The sequence below is a fragment of the Podarcis melisellensis genome, assembly GCF_964234715.1.
Source record: "Podarcis melisellensis genome assembly, chromosome: 3".
NCBI lineage: Eukaryota > Metazoa > Chordata > Lepidosauria > Squamata > Lacertidae > Podarcis > Podarcis melisellensis.
This window is the reverse complement of record NC_138530.1, coordinates 8,776,043-8,796,282: the sequence shown is the minus strand read 5'-3', so window position 1 is coordinate 8,796,282 and position 20,240 is coordinate 8,776,043. Positions and strand designations below refer to the sequence as shown.

Sequence of the window (20,240 nt, the reverse complement as noted above, 5' to 3'; positions counted from 1 at the left end):
TCTTGATGTAGATAGGGTCAAATAAATTCATCTCCTTTACAGTTGGTGAAAAATAAATAAATAAATAAATAAATAAATAAATAACACAATTAAATTAAATAGCTCCCCCCTTTCTTTTTCCTGGCTCAACTGCCCCCCACATAAGCAGAAATGGATTTCTGTCCCCACTGGGTGAAAAAAAAGGGTTGCTTTTGGCAGAATATTTGGACTGCATGATATGTATTTGTATAATTTGGTATACTTAATGTGATTTGATCGGATTGTTAAAATGGAAAATTTAATAAAAAGTTTAAAAAAAGAAAAAGAAAAGAAAGGTTGCTCTCATATTAAGCATTCATGATGACACCAGTGTTTTGGGATATTTGCTTAAAAGCTGATGGGGGGGGAGAGGATCACAAAGGGGGGGGGGCTCCCCTAACTTGACATTCAGAAAAGAAAGGTTATGGGCTGGTCTGTGGGGTTCTGACCTCACCGGCACGCCAAGTGAGAAGGCAGCAAGGAGGTGTTGAGGTTTCTGGGCTGTCTAAAGCGCTTTTGGAGAAGGAGGCGGGCAAGTACGTCACCTCGGGGCCAGCCTCCCCAAATGCTCGTCATAGCTCGGGGGAAATTCCCAGCCCTGCGCGGGGTAGGGGAGTGGAGCGATAGTAGTAGCAGCTGGAGTCCGGCGAGAGCAGCCCAGACCAGAAACAGAAACATCGGGAGGCACAAGCTGCAGCCTGCGAGACGGACAGCTTTGCAAAAAGCAATCCCCGATCGGGCAGACAACGCCAGCGGGAGGAAGCAGCGCCATGGCTGGTAAGTGATCTGAAGGAAATCATTGCCCTGAGTGCTCACTGGAAGTGATCTTTTTGGCGCATCTCCGCGGGGCAGAAACCCAAGCTTTGCGCGCACAATGTCCCCGCTGGGAAAGACCTCTCTCTCTCTCTCTCTTTCTTTCTCTCTCTCTGCCAGAGACCTGAGCTGGAGTAATAATGAAAATAAATTCAAAGAAGGTGGCATGACTCAGAACTTTTTTCTTTTTTGGCATGTTAGCAGACACACGCGCAAACACACTTTCCCCACCTCAATCTGAGAGAGAGAGAGAGAGAGAGAGAGAGAGAGAGAGAGAGAGAGAAAGAGAGAAAGAGAGAAAGAAAGAAAGAAAGAAAGAAAGAAAGAAAGAAAGAAAGAAGCACAGCTCTTTGGAGGCCGATAAGCCGTCTGTGAGATGCAGCGGTTCATGTTGCCACATCACAGAACTGCACAGCTGGAAGGGACCGCAAGGCTCACCTAGACTCGAACCCACGACCGTGAGGTTAGGAGTCTCCTGCTCTACTGACTGAGGTGTTTGGCTTGCTCTGTGGAAGAACACAAGAGCCAGAGGCAAAGCAGGGAGCTGATGATAATAATAACAACAACAACAACAACAACAATTATTATTATTCATGTGTAGATTTCAGGGTGGTTCACAGCGATAAGCACCTGTAGCTTCTCTTGATCTGGAGATGAAGTGGTTGGAGATGAAGTTTGACTCGTGGCATCTTCTCACAGCCTTAAAAATGGTGCCACCGTCCGTTGTGGCTGTTTGCCGTGGCGGCTGGGCTCTGCCTCAAAAGTCAAGGCAGTATGTCTCTGAATACCAGTAGCTGAGAACTGCAAGTGGTGTCAGCCCCTAGAGTATTCTTTCAGGCTTTCCACAGGAATCTGTCTGGCTACTGTGAGAAGAACAGGATGCTGAATGGACCAGTGGCCTGATCCAGGAGGCTGTTGTGAAGGTTTTCCTTAAGGCAGGGATGTGTCGACTCCGGCCCTCCAGGCTCCTTGCTGTTGCAGCATTTAGGCAACGCTTTAGATACCTGGAAGTGCTTTGCATGCATTGTCTTCGTAATCTTTACCTGTAAGGCGGGTCAGACTCAGCACATCACAGCCTCATTGCAGGTAAGGGGTATGTGTGGACAGGCCACCTCCTGAACTGAAGCAGGGATCTTAAGTGTAGAATAAGCTCTTTTTGCTGCTGTGCTGTAACAGCCAGCTCTGAGACGTTTGTGGCCACCAGCTCCCTCAAGTCCAACCCCCACTGAATGACAACTATAACAATGAAAAACAATAACAATGAAAAGGTAAAGGGACCCCTGACCATTAGGTCCAGTCGTGACCGACTCTGGGGTTGTGGTGTTCATTTCGCTTTACTGGCCGAGGGAGCCGGCGTACAGCTTCCGGGTCATGTGGTCAGCAGGACTAAGCCGCTTCTGGCGAACCAGAGCAGTGCATGGAAACGCCGTTTACCTTTCTGCCGGAGCAGTACCTATTTATCTACTTGCACTTTGACCTGCTTTCGAACTGCTAGGTTGGCAGGAGCAGGGACCGAGCAATGGGAGCTCACCCCGTTGTGGGGATTCGAACCGCCGACCTTCTGATCGGCAAGTCCTAGGCTCTGTGGTTTAACCCACAGCGCCACCCGCGTCCCTAACAATGAATTCATGGGGCATAAATTATTTTTAAAGGGATGGACGCTGATAAGCCCCGTGAGAGATGCTTTGCTGGTAGTTTTGTTGCTGCTTGTCAACTCGTACAACAAATGTTCTTTAGAACCTTGTCCGTGTGCAAGAGCAAGCCTTCGGAGCATGTTGTATTCCACCCACTTATTTTCTCCCTCCTATGTTGAGACAGTCTCCCTAGGCGGTGCTGGCATTCTGTGGTTACTGCCTGACTTCAGCTATTGCTGTGCTAAATCTCTTCTTCCCATCACTTGGCTTTTACTTAATGACATGTATTTACACACCACAGAGAGAAAAGGGATCAACTAGGATTTCCCCTCACTGTGGTGTGTGGAGAGGCACATTTACTTACATTGAATTGCCACTAACTTCAAGGGAATTTACTTCCGTATATACATACTTGGAAAGGCAGCCTTTACGTGTCCGTGTGGTTGATTTAAAAAACAACAACAACACAGTTTGAAATAATTCATTCCAAGCCACAACTTTGCCCCCATAATGTTTTCATTTCTAATTTTTATTATTTTGAATTCAAAAGGGAAAATATGAAGAGAGCAAGGTTAGAAAATATAAAGCCATAATTGGCTATGCAGGCTCAGGTTGATAGCAGGATAAGTCAGTAATTGTCAAGCCAACAACAGATCAATCAGCACTGAAACCTTAATACTTCCTCAACTGCATTCCAAGTAAAGCTCTCCTGTTGACCTTCTGCCTAAATACCATTCTCAGGATTGAGGACATACATTTCCTAGAAACCAAGCTGCAGTTCACAGGAGCCATTTGGGAAAGTTGTGGACTTTAAATGTCTTACACTACATAGTAAGGACACCAAATGAAAAGTATCGATAAGCCAACAATTGATGAGCTGGGAGGGCTTCCCTTCTCTGCAAGTGGCACAACAACAACAACAACTCATCTCAAGTCTTTGGGAATGAGGATACAAACAGCCTGCTTATGAACCTTTGGTAAAATATGCTTTCTGACTTTTAGAGAAATTCATGAAGTTATGAGGCATCACAGTTCACGTCACCAGACTCTGTCTGAGTAGGATTCACTCATTTGACTTGGTATTCGTCACACAGACTAGATGTCTTGTGGCAAATGCTAGATGATAATGGGAGGGAAAAAACCCATAATTTTTAATTTAATTTCACAAGAAATTTGTGCACATCTGATGTTCTACAGTGTGTTCAGGAGATAAATGCTGTCTCTCCCTCCCTCCGGTTTTTAAATTATGTTGTTGTTGTTTAGTCATTTAGTCGTGTCCGACTCTTCGTGACCCCATGGACCAGAGCACGCCAGGCACTCTTGTCTTTAAATTAAATTAAATTTAAATTATACATCTTTATTATATACTTTTAGGTACCAGGCGAAAGCGTCCCTCTTTGGCTGAATGGCATCTTATGCCATTTAAAATGTGTTGGGGACAGGAGATTATTGGGTTTTCCTTGTTTTTGTTTTGATTATGTATTTAATTTTTTTTATTATTGTAGTTTTGTGTTGTGAACTGCAGGGCGGTATACAAATTTAGTAAATAAATAAACCCCGTGGATGGCTTCCAGCTTGGATAGAAGCAAAACAACTTGATGACTGCCACCAATTCATGAAAACCAAGCCAGAACATAGCAGAGTGTCTCTGCTTTCTCTGCTGACGCTGTCCAGTCCAGTTGCCTTATTTTTTGCCTCCTGCCAGTCCACTTGCCTGCTGTGAGAGAAATAAGGAAGGCAGTGGTTTAATGCAGCAGGAGAGGATTTGGAAAGGGTGTCGTTCCCGCCAGCCTCACCCTGCCTGCCACTTGATGCAACAGCTCTGAACAAAAAAAAGGGGGGAGGGAACCAGTGTCACAGAGGAAGAGGCGAAACACCTTGGAGGAAGTAACTGAGCCTCATGAAGGAAGTAGCTGAGTCTCAGAGCGGTGGAGGACGGCTGCTTTAACTTTATGGTTTTGTTTTGGTTATGCATCAGTGTATTATTCCCCCCGCCTTACAGGAAGGGTGTGGCTCTGCTGTCAAACCCTGCGGAATGACTGAGGTAAAAAGTGACTTCAGGATTTAGTTTGAAGCAGGGCTTTTGTTTTCTGTGTCCCGTCCCCCCCCCCCCAAAAAAAAATCCGAGGCTCAGCCCTTGGTAGATGTGAGCAGAGGGCTTGGCCCCCGCCGTTGAGCAATGCCAGCCGTCTCTTCCACTTCTGGGAATATAAGAAAGGTTTAGCGTTTAGGCGTCAGAGTGGATTACTTCCAAGTAGTTTTAAGCCCTGTCCAGGTTTCCTGGAGTTTCAGACCTTGAGAATCTGAGGGGAAGGAGTTTGGGAGATGACGGGTGATGCCCAGCAAATTAAGAGAGGAGCTTCGTGAAGGGTGGTTTGTTTGGTTTTTTTGATATTATTATTGTTGTTGTTGTTGCTTAGTCGTTTAGTCGTGTCCGATTCTTCGTGACCCCATGGACCAGAGCATGCCAGGCACTCCTGTCTTCCACTGCCTCCCGCAGTTTGGTCAAACTTATGCTGGTAGCTTCAAGAACACTGTCCAACTATCTCGTCCTCTGTCGTCCCCTTCTCCTTGTGCCCTCCATCTTTCCCAACATCAGGGTCTTCTCCAGGGAGTCTTCTCTTCTCATGAGGTGGCCAAAGTCTTGGAGCCTCAGCTTCATGATCTGTCCTTCCAGTGAGCACTCAGGGCTGATTTCCTTAAACATGGATGGTTTGATCTTCTTGCAGTCCATGGGACTCTCAAGAGTCTCCTCCAGCACCATAATTCAAAAGCATCAATTCTTTGGCGATCAGCCTTCTTTATAGTCCAGCTCTCACATCCATACTTCCATACATCACTACTGGGAAATTATTATTATTATTATTATTATCTGTTATTTATTTCCAGTATTCATAGATCATTTTCACCTCAGATGGTCACAAAGCAGTTTACAAAACAATCAATGAAACAATTTATCAGTCAAATAATATGGTGTTTAAAACAAGAAGAAAAAAACCAACAACACCACACAGGTGAAAACATAAGTTCCAGAAATATATTTAGCTATATTCATAAGGATGAAACCTAGTTGTGGAGGCATAGAATGTCAACTGGTGGGTCAGGGAGTTTAGCATTAGGCAACCCATTGTTGCTGCACTTATGAAGCCAATATCTTACCCACAGTATTAGGATCAATATGCCTCCGAATTCCAGTTCCTGGAAACAGAAGGGTGGTGTTGCGCTTTATGTCCTGTTTGTGGGTGTTCCCATCTGGTTGGGGAAGAAAATAATAGAATTATAGAGTCGGAAGGGACCCTGAGGATCATCTAGTCCAACCCCCCGCAATTCAGGAATTTGTGGCTGTCCTATACTGGGATCGAACCTGCAACCTTGGCGCTAACAGCTCTGTGACCAACTGAGCTGTGTTGGACTAGGTGGGCCTTTGGTTCAATCCAGCTGGGTGCTTCTTATGCTCTTATGCTTTTAAGCAATCGTCAGTCTTAGCCCCTCATCCTGAGATTTTGCTCCATCCCAAAAAGGAGCCTGCAAGGCTAACATATGGTCTAACACCTGAGACCTGGACACCCTACCTGAGCCACGGCGCCTCTCATTGTTCAATGATGAAAATGATTAAAAAGTGCTTTTGTCTTGCCTCTTCTGTCCGTAATATGCAGCAGGTTATCGCACATAGCAGGTTATCGCAAAGCGCATTAAATGCATTGTGCAAATTGCAACACCAAAGGGCCAGGCACTCTTATATCCACAGCCTTCGTTTGCAGCATGTCAGCTGTTTGCTCTGAGAATTAGTGTTTGAATGAGTGTATTAATAGCACTGCTTCCTTCTTTCAGACAGGAATAAGGTTACTGCACTTCGTAGCTGTGTTTTGTTCTGTTTCTAAAGGGTTGTCCCCAGCTTCTAGAAAAAAAACGACACTCCATATTCAGCAGGATTGTATCCACCCCTCTTTCTAAAGTTTGCTAGGAAAAACAAGGACAGTTTTCTGAAACAGAGATGCACTGCTTTTACCTTTTGGCATTAAAAAATATCTAGCCTTTCAGCCTAACCCTTGTCACAAACTACAATGCTAACTTCCTCACATGTTGTGGGTGGGGGTTAGAACACAAGCCTGCTGTGCATCATCGCCATCACTCCGATGAGCAAAACGCCTCAAATTATGACAGGGCCAGGTTGTTAGTTGTGGTGAGAGTACTTTTAAATCGCCCTAACCTCTGGGTAGGAGGTGTGGAATTGCTCAGAGAGACACGTTGCCTCATATCTTGTAAGAGTTGTAAACATGTAAAGTTCTTTGCACATCAGATATACTGCATGCAAATTGTTACAGGAAAAATCCGAGGGCTCCCTTGGACAAAACAAAGACACCAACCAGGATAACTTGGAGCAAAACAGCAGCCTGTAGGCTTGGCCTTTATTGAACTGTTGCAACAGGGTATTCCCCTCACTTGCAGAAGAGAGGAAAGACCCCGAAGAATAGTGTGCAAGGTCTTATAAAAACTTTTGAAATTCCCCTCCTCTAGATCAAGCCCACCCCCAGAAACATCATGCATACATTACAGAAAGGAGGGGCTGAGGGAGGAGTTGGTGGTAACCTGAGTGTCTTGTCACCTGGCTGGTTCCTCCCTTCCCCCCTCCCCATGAGTCACTTCCAGGAGACAAAGGGGAGTTTGCAGTTTCCTGCCCCCAGAGGGAAGATCTGATCATTGTCCTTTGTTTCAGTCCATGCTGAATCCACTCCCATATGCAAGTTCTTTGTGATCTTGATTGTCTTCTGTCTGGGATCATCAGGGTTGGCATGGGCAGGGCTCCTGTGGATGTGCTGAGACAGTGAAGGGATTATGGCTGACCAGGACTAAGCCACCCCCCTTTGTTAGTTCTTGTCATACGGAGTAAAATAAAAATGGAACAGTGCAAACCCGATGTATGGTTGATTTTCTATGAATTTATAACAGAAATGTGGCGTATGTAGTGTGTGAGTGTGTGTGAAGTTTATACAAACAGAATGATTGGGGTGGGGGGTTCCTGCTACAAAATGAATATCACATGCTGCACACGTTTTGGGGGCGGGAAGGAGATCCTCATTCCACTGTTATTTCCTTCACTGCTCCATTTAGAAATTTCACACAGTAACACCAGACGTGCAGTTTGCAGGCTGCTGGCTGCTGCCAAGTACCATTTATATGTGGGAGTGGTTGAAATATACAATAGTGGACTATTGCTTTCAAGGTGCTTCTGTTCAGATTTGTTGTTGATGACATTTGGCTAGGGGGCCTGTGCAAAATGCCATCAAATCTAAAATCTATCATCTATCTATGTATCTATCATCTATCTATCATCTATTTATTTATTTATTTATTTATTTATTTATTTCTCTATCTATCTATCTATATCTATCTATCTCTATCTATCTATCTATCTATCTATCTATCTATCTATCTATCTATCTATCTCTATCTATCTATCTATATCTATCTATCTATCTAATCTATCTATCTATATCTATCTATCTATCATCTATCTATCTATCTATCTATCTATCTATCTATCTATCTGTCATCTATCTATCTATCTATCTATCTATCTGTCATCTATCTATCTATCTATCTATCTATCTATCTATCATCTATCTATCTATCTATATCTATCTATCTATCTATCTATATCTATCTATCATCTATCTATCTATCATCTATCTATCATCTATCTATCTATCTATCTATCTATCTATCATCTATCATCTATCTATCTATCATCTATCCCTCTCTCTCTCTCTCTCTCTCTCTCTCTCTCTCTCTCTCTCTCTCTCGTATCATACTGATTCATTGAGGAACTTGGGTCCCTTTGACTATGACTATCTATGTATCTATCTATAATCTATCTATCATCTCTATCTATCTATCATCTATCTATCTATCTATCTATCTATCTATCTATCTATCATCTATCTATCATCTATCTATCTATCTATCTATCTATCTATCTATCTATCTATCTATCTATCTATCTCTATCTATCTATCATCTATCTATCTATCTATCTATCTATCTATCTATCATCTATCATCTATCTATCTATCTATCTATCTATCTATCTATCTATCTATCTCTATCTATCTATCATCTATCTATCTATCATCTATCTATCTATATCTATCTATCTATCTATCTATCTATCTATCTATCTATCATCTATCTATCTATCTATCTATCTATCTATCTATCATCTATCATCTATCTATCTATCATCTATCTATCTATCTATCTATCTATATCTATCTATCTATCTATCTATCTATCTATCTATCTATCTATCTTCTATCATCTATCATCTATCATCTATCTATCATCTATCTATCATCTATCTATCTATCTATCTATCTATCATCTATCTATCTATCTATCTATCTTCTATCATCTATCATCTATCATCTATCTATCATCTATCCTCTCTCTCTCTCTCTCTCTCTCTCTCTCTCTCTCTCTCTCTCTCTCTCTCTCGTATCATACTGATTCATTGAGGAACTTGGGTCCCTTTGACTATGACTATGTGCAGTATTTGCCCCCAATTATGTCTATTCTTCTTCTCTGCCAGCAATACAAAATCTCAGCCTCCAGTTGGGAGAGACTCCCTGTCTGAACCCCTGGAGAGCTGCTGCTACCCAGTGTGGACAATACTGGCCTAGAAGGATCATTGATCTCTCTGAGCTTCTTATGAGTTTCTTTTGATACCTCCACCTAGTTCTTTGGAACCTAGTTATCATCACTCAGTTCCTGGGCTTCCCATGTACAACAGTTTCCCCAGAGACTCCAGAACTGATATGCAGATGTGACTACTAGAGAATAAACCACATTTCAACTATGCTATCCTACATGGGGGGACACAGGTGACGCTGTGGTCTAAACCACAGAGCCTAGGGCTTGCTGATCGGAAAGTCGCCAGTTCGAATCCCCGCGATGGGGTGAGCTCCCGTTGCTCGGTCCCTGCTCCTGTCCACCTAGCAGTTCGAAAGCATGTCAAGTGCAAGTAGATAAATAGGTACCGCTCCGGCGGGGAAGGTAAACGGTGTTTCCGTGCGCTGCTCTGATTCGCCAGAAGTGGCTTAGTCATGCTGGCCACATGACCCGGAAGCTGTACACCGGCTCCCTCGGCCAATAAAGCAATAAAGCAAGATGAGTGCAATAAAGCAAGATGAGTGCAGACAAATGCCAGCTCCCTCGGTCTATAGAGTGAGATGAGCGCACAACCCCAGAGCCATCCATGAGTAATGGGTACCTTTACCTTTACCTTTTATGCTACATGGACATTGAGAGGGTTAAAAAGGGTCTGTTAATATTGCTCACCAACAGATGCAATAGGAAAGGAGGAATGGGGAAAGGAGAACACAGCAAACCTTAGAGCAGTTGCACCATCTCTTCCCAACAGCTGGTCTCCCCTTTGGCATGATGGTCTTCCTAGGAGCTGGAGGGTGCAGCCTCTCACCAGCCCTTGGTCTCCTGGCCAGAGGTGGAGGCCAGAGTATGCTTCCCATAATCTCTGCAGACAATCTCCAGAGCAACTAGCAGCTAGAGCTGGCCATAGCTGTCAACTTTTCCCTTTCTTCCGAGGAATCCTATTCGGAATAAGGGAATTTCCATCACATCCTTCCTAGGAGGCAAAAGGGTGGTGACTCCATTAAATAAGATACTGTAAAATTGGGAGGGGGGGTTGGCCCTTGGCCTCTCCCTTCTCTTTTGGGAAGCTCTCCCTTCTTGCTTGTCCTGCCTCTTAAGAAGGTAAGAAGGGATCGGGCCAAAGACCTTGTTCTTATGTTAGGCAACTAGGCATGCACAAGAAGCCTGAGTGCAACACTGATCTCCCCACAGCGGGTATTTTGAGGCCTACTGCCTTCCAACAATCCTCTTCTGTAGGACCTAAGTGTGGATATGCATTGACAGCAAGGCTAGCTTGCAACACTCCCCGTTTTACACCTGCCACTCTCTGTTCAACCTAGTTTCTAGAGCAGGGTTTCCCAAACCTGGGTCTCCAGCTGTTTTTGGACTACAGCTTCCACCATCCTGCTAGCTAGGAATAGAGGAACTCCAGGAGGCAGCCCAGTGGCAGACAGAGGTCAAAAAGCAGAGCCAGATCTTAAGAACCAAATCAGTTCAGTCCAGCCAATGGCAGCCAGTGGTGCCTGTCCAGCCCCCAGCTTCCTCGACAGTACGTTGGTTTAGCCAATCACAGCCAGAAGCTTTGTTGTCGCCACCACACCGTTAAGCCCCTTGCTGCATTACAGGATAGATTGCAAATGACTCCACTCAAGTGTAAACATTGCTGCATCAGGGGCACTGCTGTCCATTTCTGCATCTCTTCATTGTGCTGAGCACCACCACTCTCTCCACATCATAGCTGGCAACCGTCCCTTATTTGGCGGGAAAGTCCCTTATCCCAGCGCTGTGTCCCTCTGCTGTCCCTTATTGATGATCTCCCTTAAATTTCCCAGATTTCAAAGGAAGCAGCTCCTCTCCCTCCCTGCCGGCCGGCCAGGGAGGAGGGAGGCTCCAACTGTGTTGCTTGGCTGAGTTGCTCACCCAATAAGGAATCTAAGAATGACGGGGGGTGGAGCTTGCATGCCTTGTGCCGATCAAATCGGCCGCGTTGCCTGGGGACTCGCCTTTGCTCAGCGCTTCCCAGTGGAGAGGTGACGGTGGTTTCCCTTGCTGCATCCCCTTTGCCGTGTTGCTGCTCTGTGGGAACCACCGCTTGAGGCTTCGTTTGGCTGCTGGCTGGGCTTTCTGCCTTTGGCTCGGAGGGGCTCAGAAGTTGAAAACAGCTGTGCTCTGAAAATCCCTTATTTTGGCTGCTGATCCCTTATTTTCGAGGCTGCTGGTCCCTTATTTTCAAATCTGTAAGTGGACAGCTATGCTCCATAGCTGAGTGGTAGAACATCTGCTTTGCATGCAGAAGGTCTCAGGTTCAATCCCCAGCATCTCCAGGTAGGACTGGGAGAAGCTCACCATCAGACATCCTGGAGAACTGCTGCCAGTCAGTGTAGACCAGGGGTCTGCAACCTTTAAGACAAAAAGAGCCACTTGGACCCGTTTCCGAAGAAGAAAAAAAACTGGGAGCCGCAAAACTCGTCATTATAAAAATAACTTTTTTGTCATTTTTTAATATTATTTCTTTGTTTGACCCCTCAGAATTACTCCTCCTCATAGAAATAAACGTTAAATTAACAAGTTACCTTTTGTGTGTGTGTGTGTGTGTGTTCTTCACTCCCCTTCAAAGCAGTGACCAGCATACATGCCCCCTTTCAATGCAGTGACCAGCGTAAATGCCCCTTACAATGTGGTGGGCGGGCGGGCGGGAAGGTGACGTCGGGACGGTGCGTGACTAACGCACACACCGCCCCCATGCGATGTCACAGCCAGTACAGCGCCCGCCACAGTGGGGAGTGTCGGGGCGCACAATGCGCCTCCTCCCCTCGCTAGTATCCGCCCCGGAGCCGCGGCAAAGGTGTAAAAGAGCCACATGCGGCTCCGGAGCCACGGGTTGCAGACCCCTGGTGTAGACAATACTGAGCAATTCAGTTGACTAGATACCATGGGAGGCTGCCTTAAATGTCAGACTGTTGTCTTTCTAGCTCAATATTGTCTACTCAGCATCTCTCCAGGATCTCAGGCATCACCTTTCCCATCACCTTTGCGCCTGGTCCTTTGAGCTGGAAACGCCAGGGATCAAACCTGTGACCTTCTGAGTACAGGTACATGAGCTCTGACGCTGAGCTACAGCCTTTGCCGTACAAATTTGTTTGCCTGAAGCTGTTCATAGTTTCTGCTGATGTTTTGGTACTTTGAGCTGTTGCTTTGACCTTGTTTTTCCATTTCCTCATCATGGTCTGGAAACCATGTAACAGTTGGAGGTACAATTCAGTGCCTTAGGACATTTTTATTTTAGGAAGATTGACGTATTTATATAGGGTAGATACTAATTCCCCGCCCCCCTTAAACCCCTTCCCAAATATCCAATCCAAATCTTTATTGCGGTCATAGACCAGCATAGTTCACAAATATCCACACATTAAATATGTATCTCAGTTTAAGCGCCTTACAATAAAACCTCTAAAAAACAAAAAATGCTAATGAACACATTTTGGGGAAAATGTCACATTTATTTATTCAAAGGATTATTTTTGCATGTAGAAACTTTAGTATCAAAATGCATATCTTCAAGCAACTTTGGTTTAGAATCTGTGCCTCAGAGGACTTGCATAAAGGTTGATTGCATAAAGGTTCATTTCGGTATTCCTGGCACTAATTAGCAGTCAGTTACAAAGGAACTCCAAAAATGTAACCAAACCTGTATTGAACTTGTTCCAGGTGCATGTATAATCTGCTTATTCAAGTAAAGAGCTACCAGATTTCAGGATTTGTGGAAGAGTGACAAATGAATGGGTGATTTAGAGCACTATTAAGATGTGTATCTCCAAGTGCAGACAATATATGGTATTTTAAGCTGGTTAGCGGCCTGTTATGGGAGGGTGTTCCCCCCTCCCTTTTTCAAACAACAGGGGAAGTTTCTAACTTCCTAGTAAAGCCATATGTTTCTAGCTAATTGCCCCTTTGTAATGGTTACATTGATAAAGAAGGGGAAGTCTCCAAAATACTCTGAAGTAATCTCTCTTTGCTTCAGACATGTGAATTCCAAGCGTTCAGCACTAGGGTTGTTCAATAGAAAAAAGCCATGGTAAAAAGCTTCTCCATTTTTCATTGATCCAGTATTAAATTCCTCATCTCCACATCAGTTTGTGATTTTCTTTTTCCTCTGAAATTTGGTGGGAAGTTCTCCCAATTTACAAATACAGTATGGGTGAGGTTTCGTCTGATTTTCACGTTTCTGCAAATCAACTTCCCCAGATAGAATGTGTTTCTGTATGTTATTTTCACCAAATGTCGGTTGATGATCACCTTGCCCTACCATGGTGCATTTTGTGTACACCTTACTTGGTTGGGGAACTGCACTGCAAAACACGAAAAAATGCAGATGTTGTTCATTTTGCATAGCAGCTTGAAAGCACATCAAAGTGCAAGTAGATAAATAGGTACCGCTCCGGCGGGAAGGTAATCGGCATTTCCGTGCACTGCTCTGGTTCACCAGAAGTGGCTTAGTCATGCTGGCCACATGACCCAGAAAAACTGTCTGCGGACAAACGCCAGCTCCCTCAGCCTGTAAAGCAAGATGAGCGCCACAACCCCAGAGTCGGCCACGACTGGACCTAATGGTCAGGGGTCCATTACTGTTTCAGAAAATGTGAATTAGATAGGTTTGTCTATTCGAACAGAAGCTACCCCAGCCCTTAAAATGTCTGCCCCTCCCTGATGGGTTGCTTTCCTAGATCTGCAGCCTAAGTGGTAAAGTACAGTACTTATCACTGGATTCTGCTGAAATGTATAAATTTCGCCTTAACAGGCTGCATGCATGGGGCTCTGTTAGTTGCTCTGTTGGTGACCGTGTCCTGAAGAACATGGGGAAAGCACAGATTTGTTATTTCAAAGTAAATATGAATTTGAACATAGAATTATAGAGTTGGAAGGGGTCAAACCCTTGCAATGCAGGAATCTTTTGCCCAACATGAGACTCAAACCCACAACCCTGAAATTAAGAGTCTCAATCTCTACCAACTGAGCTATTCCTTTGGACTGAGTTCTGTTTTTGCACATAATACACACTGTTGGTGATATTAATTTCCAACCACAGATCAAGTGGTTGGAAAGAAGCTGGTTCTTGACTTAGTGAAGTGCAGGTGATGTCATCATCAGGATAAGAAACCAAATAACTTTCTCTGTCTCTCTCTCTCTCTCTCTCTCTCTCTCTCTCTCTCTCTCTCTCTCTCTCTCTCTCTCTCTCTCTCTGCCTCTCTCTGCCTCTTGATTTTAGGCCAAAAAGACAAGAGTTTTTAAGCAGCAGTGCAGCAGCTGGTTGAGACAATTTTATTAATGATTTTGATTTGCTTGTATCAGGTCTGTGGCTGTATAATAAAAGTTGATTTTTGAATTTCATTAATCCAGCTAGCCTCAATCAAGCCATTCCTTCCTAATGAGATGACTGATTTTTGGTTTTAACATATTTTTTTAAAGAAGACTGGTTTTCCCTCAAGCAGAACCACATAAAATTAATCCATGATATGATAAACGCACATGATAATAATAATCTGACAAATAAAGCTGCATATTCAAAAGATGAGCAGAAATATGTGTGTGACTCGCTGTGGTTTAAAGCATTTAAAAATACACACAGAGACCACTAATTAGAAGAAAAGGCTTCCAGTGGCTTACATAAGATCAGTAAAAACAAGGCAATCCTTGTCCTCAAGTTTACAATTTAAAAGACACAGCATAAAATGATAAAGGGATGAGGAGAGAAGAGGAAAACAAGCAAACTTAGCTACCAATTGTTAATTTTGCATAGCTGTTCTGATATTAAATAGCTAGCCCAAGAAACAGTTCAGAAAGAGGAGGAGCTGGTTTCTCAGTAGGGACAATGGACAGGCAGTGTTTCCCATCGCTTCTGCTTCAGAAGAGACAACACACACTTTTCCGTACATATTTATGACATACTCTTGTACTTTGCTTCACAAATCCAATTTCAGGCTACACATCAATATGACACGTGAAGCTGCTGGAAACTGCAATCCATTTGGAGAACAATGACTCGCATATACTCTTAGCTAGCATAGCTTAGCAAAAACAACAACACAGAGAAATATTTATCACATGCTCCCAAATCATTCTTATTTAAACCATAGTTCCAAGGTTGAGAGAAGCACCTGTTCAGACAGTCTTAATTAATCCTTCCAGTAGCACCTTAAAGACCAACTAGGTTAGTTCTTGGTATGAGCTTTCGTGTGCATGCACACTTCTTCAGATACACAGATACTTCAGTGTATCTGGAGAAGTGTGCATGCACACGAAAGCTCATACCAAGAACTAACTTAGTTGGTCTTTAAGGTGCTACTGGAAGGATTTTTTTTTTTTTGTTTTGACTATGGCAGACCAACACGGCTACCTATCTGTAACTTAATTAATCCTATCAGTCCCGATTTCTAAGAGGAGTTTTCTGGCTTATCCGCAACTAAGCGAAGGGCTGTGATAACTGTGGCAGAGTACTGAAGTTTCCAGGTTCAACCCCTTGGCATCTCCAAGTAGGACTGTGAGAGGACCCCTTCCTGAAGCCCTGGGGTGCTTCTGCAAGTCAGTGTGAACAACACTGAGCTGTAGGGATCAGTGGCTTTACCCAGTATAAAGCAAAAGGATACGTTTTTCTCTGTATTGGGTCCCTGGCTATTGTTGGACTACAACTCCCATCATCCCTAGCTAGTGGGACCAATGGTCAGGGATGATGGGAATTGTAGTCTGAGGACCCAAGTTTGAGAAACACTGCTCTACAGGTATAAATGGGTGTATGAAAATGCAGAATTTGCAACGGAAGAGAGACCTGATTCCTACATCCTCTGTTTGTAGACTTTTCTGCCTGCTGTAAGGGAATACTTTACCTTTTTTAAAAAATAACATGTTGCACTGTTTTCTTTCTTTCCAAAGATGGTCACGAACCATACATTGAAATATGTGAGCAGCCTAGACAGAGAGGGATGCGTTTCCGGTACAAATGTGAGGGGAGATCAGCCGGCAGCATTCCGGGAGAACACAGCAGCGATATGAATCGGACTTTCCCGGCCCTACAGGTATTCCTCTTCGTTATTGTCTTTTTGTCTTTCCCTTCTTTTAAAAAGGAACCAGAGTTGTTTTGCCCAAGAGGCAAATGCTTATTGTTTCATTTACTTACTTACTTACCGTATTTTTCGCCCCATAGGGCGCACCAGCCCATAGGGTACACCTAGTTTTTTGGGGGGGGGATAAAGAAAAAAAATTATTTTCCCCCCCCAGGCACGGGGCTGGGGCGGGGGAAGCCCGAGCTTCCCTGACCCCAGCCCCCAGAACAGGCTGCTATCTGCAAGCCTAGGGAGCCCAGTAGGAAGTCACGCCGGGCTCCCACAGCTTGCAGAGAGCTGCCCAAAGCCTGAGGAAGTCGCGCTGGGCTCCCACGGCTTGCAGAGAGCTGCCCAAAGCCCGGAGAAGTCGCGCCGGGCTCCCACGGCTTGCGGAGAGCTGCCCAAAGCCCGGGGAAGTCGCGCCGGGCTCCCACGGCTTGCGGAGAGCTGCCCAAAGCCCGAGGAAGTCGCGCCGGGCTCCCACGGCTTGCAGAGAGCTGCCCAAAGCCCGGGGTGCACTCCACTGCGCTCCCCAGGCTTCAGGATGCAGGCAGCTCTCCGCAAGCTGTGGGAGCCCGGCGGGAACTCCCGCAGGCTTCCAAGGCTTGCAGATATCTTCCTGAAGCCTGGAGAGCGAGAGGGGTCGGTGCGCACTGACCCCTCTCGCTCTCCAGGCTTCAGCGAAAGCCTGCATTCGCCCCATAGGACGCACACACATTTCCCCTTCATTTTTGGAGGGGGAAAGTGCATCCTATAGCACAAAAAATACGGTACTTACTTATTTCATATTTCGCTTGATTGTAAAACAAAGAAAGAAAGAAACAACCCTCAAATTGTTTTACAAAATAGATAATGCAATAAAATCGGGGGGGGGTGTGCAACAACACTTTAAAACATAAAAAGTTAAAATACTAAAACAGATTAAAGTTACCTCAGCTTCCTAAGCATCTGAGTAGGCTTGTCTAAACAATAATATTTTAGCAGGCGCTGAAAATATTGCAACGAAGGGGCTTTCTTGATATCAACAGACGCAGGTCCCAAAGTGTAGGAATCGGTGATGCCACACTATATGATCGAATGCACTATATTACAAATGCAGAACGGATATTACGTGGCACCTGACAGTTCTGCCAGTCAAAGTGGTTGAGTGGGCACGTAGGAGTAAGGCTCTAAAGGCCACTAACAGCCAAATTATATGCATGTCTACTTGGAAGTAAGGGACATTGAATTCGGTAAGTAAGTAGAACAGGCATAGGCAAACTCGGCCCTCCAGATGTTTTGGGACTACAACTCCCATCATCCCTGACTACTGGACCTGTTAGCTAGGGATGATGGGAGTTGTAGCCCCAAAACATCTGGAGGGCCGAGTTTGCCTATGCCTGGAGTAGAATAATAGAATCATGGAATTGTTGAGTTGGATGGTCCAAGCCCCTACAATGCAGGAATCTTAAGTAGATCATACATGACAGGTGACCATCCAACCTCTGCTTAAAAACCTCCATGGAAAGGGAGTCCACAACCTCCCGAGGGAGTCTGCTCCACTGTCAAACAGCTCTTAGGTATAGCACTGCAGGAGAAGGGCCCTTCCAGACCACCTGCTTATTGAACCTTCATTCTGATTTGTTTATGGGGAGGTTAGATTATGCCATCTCAAAGCAAGTGCTATCTCAACTTCCCAGTGCATTTTCCTGTCACTTTCGTTATCTTAAGAACTCTGATCTTTAAGGGGGAAGCGGTCTTCTTGACACAGTGCCTCCTAATCAACTATACTCGGGCACTCTGAAGTCACCGGTATGTGTTTGGAGGTGCCCCAAGTTGATTTCTAGGACACAGGTGGGCAAGCTCAGGCCAGGGGGCCGAAGGCAGCCCTCCATGCTGCTCCATCTGGCCCCCAGGACTCTCACTTAGCCATTCCTCCTCCCTGGACACATGCTCTCTCCCCAGGCCACATCCTTCATGCTCCATTAGTGTTTTCGCCTGGCTGGAATGTGTTCTTGAACTCTGGTCTGGCTTGCCTGGATAGAAGCTCGAAAAAGGTTCTGAAGATGTTTGTGGAAGATACTCTACTGTACAAATACAAAATTCACATTCATTTCTCCACTCACTGTTGCCTCTGGCTTTTAGCCAGAAGGCTGGTGGTTCGAGCCCATCCAGAGATGGCTGTGGGCAGGATTTCTACACTGCAAAGGGGGGGTTGGACTAGATGACCCTTGGGGTCCCTTCCAACTCTGCTTCTATTTGTCCTGCATTTAAGATGGCCAAACTGCAGGACTGCAGCAGGCAGGAAAGCGAGAGCTTAAAAGCGGACCCAGCAGAAATGGCAGCTCTCCTGTTTGTTGGAAGAAAATACATGTAATATTTAACCACATATTCAGTGACACCTGTAGCTTGGCCTCTTCAGTTGCTTGTGTAGTGCTGTTCATTTGTTCATATGTTTTAGCTGTTTATAAGATGCTTGCCCTAAGCAGTGATGATGATAATAATAATAATAATAATAATAATAATAATAATAATAATAATAATAATATTTATACCCCGCCCAGAGCCCAGCTCAGGGTGGCTAACACCTGTAAAATTACAGTAAAAACATAATGGGGGGGGGAACCAATTAAAAATACAAGTTAAAATGCAGCCTCATTTTAAAAGTAGCCCATACATAAAAACCACAAGGGGAGGGAAACATAAGGGTCAGTCTGAGTCCAAACCAAAGGCCAGGTGGAACAGCTCTGTCTTGCAGGCCCTGAGGAAAGATGCCAAGTCCCGCAGGGCCCTGGTCTCTTGTGACACAGCGTTCCACCAGATCGGGGCCAGTCCTGAAAAGGCCCTGGCCCTAGTTGAGACCAATCTAACCACCTTGCGACTTGGGACCTCCAAAGTGTTGTCATTTGTGGACCTTAAGGTCCTCCTCGGGGCATACCAGGAGAGGCGGTCCAGTAGGTACGTGGGTCCTAGGCCACATAGGGCTTTAAAGGTCAAAACCAGACAAAACAACAAATACAAATGACTAATTAGAATTTTTAAAAAAAATCATAGCAAGAAGACTAGGTTTGACAATCCCTTTTGAATCCCATAAGAGTGTGGTGATGATAACACCAAGGTTGCAGGTTCGATACCTGTATGGGGCAGCTGCATATTCCTGCATTCAAGGGGGTTGGACTAGATGATTCTCAGGATCCCTTCCGACTCTGCAGTTTTATGGTTCTATTATAGTTCCTTGGGAACAAAATATTTCAGGGGCCACAGTTGTGAAGGCCCCGCTTCCAGGGTTTACTTGTTGCCGTGTCAGCGTTTCCTTGCTGCCTGAGATTGTGAAGGACTTTAAAGGTTAAAACCAGCATATTGAAATAGAACCTTCTTGTAATCAGGGCAGCTGGTTTCGCCTTGAACGTGACAATTCCTCTCCACGTCTGACAAAAGGCACAAGGGTGATGGGCTCTCTCCTCTCTCTCTTTCCTTTACAGGTGTTCAACTACTTCGGGAAAATAAAAATCAGAATAACGTTGGTGACTAAGAACGAGCCATACAGACCTCACCCCCATCGGCTGGTTGGAAAAGACTGCGAAAATGGTTTCTATGAAGCTGAATTTGGGCCGGAGCGCAGAGTTCTGATGTAAGTAGTGGCTGCTGTTATATGTGGCCAAAGACAGATCCTTGCTGGATCAGAGACCTGACGGGTACAACATCCTCTTCTTAGAGAGGATAATCAGACAGGATGGTTAATATAGAAAGGGGGTTCTTTGTGAGCTCTCCAGACATGCTTCAAGAGCTCCTTCTCAACTTGAACAATCAGAAGAACATGGCAGCAAGATAAATGCTGGCTCCAACCTTATAGTCCTATCCAGATCCATAGTTCAGTGGTAGAGTGTTTGCCTTGCAAGCAGGAAGGTCCCCGGTTCAAACCCCGGTATCTCCAGGTAGGAAAGTGGGTGACCTTTGAAGTTTAAAGATTAACAGGATTGTTGCAAAATAAGCTCTTGTGAACAGAAGCCTGCTCCCATCAGTCTGCTGCTTCCCTGAAAGTTCATACACA

At 44.8% G+C, this 20,240-nt stretch overlaps 1 protein-coding gene across 2 annotated transcripts in view; it reads left to right on the top strand.

Moving 5' to 3' along the window:
* Positions 1-648: 648 nt before the first annotated feature.
* Positions 649-20,240, top strand: part of REL (REL proto-oncogene, NF-kB subunit) — a 54,888-nt gene continuing 35,296 nt past the window's right edge. For both annotated transcript variants that reach the window (XM_081904066.1, XM_081904065.1), the window contains exons 1-3: positions 649-795; positions 16,041-16,183; positions 19,672-19,820. In XM_081904066.1, the coding sequence (XP_081760192.1) occupies positions 789-795; positions 16,041-16,183; positions 19,672-19,820 (299 nt within the window). In that variant the 5' untranslated portion in view covers positions 649-788. The remainder of the gene's footprint in view (positions 796-16,040; positions 16,184-19,671; positions 19,821-20,240) is intronic.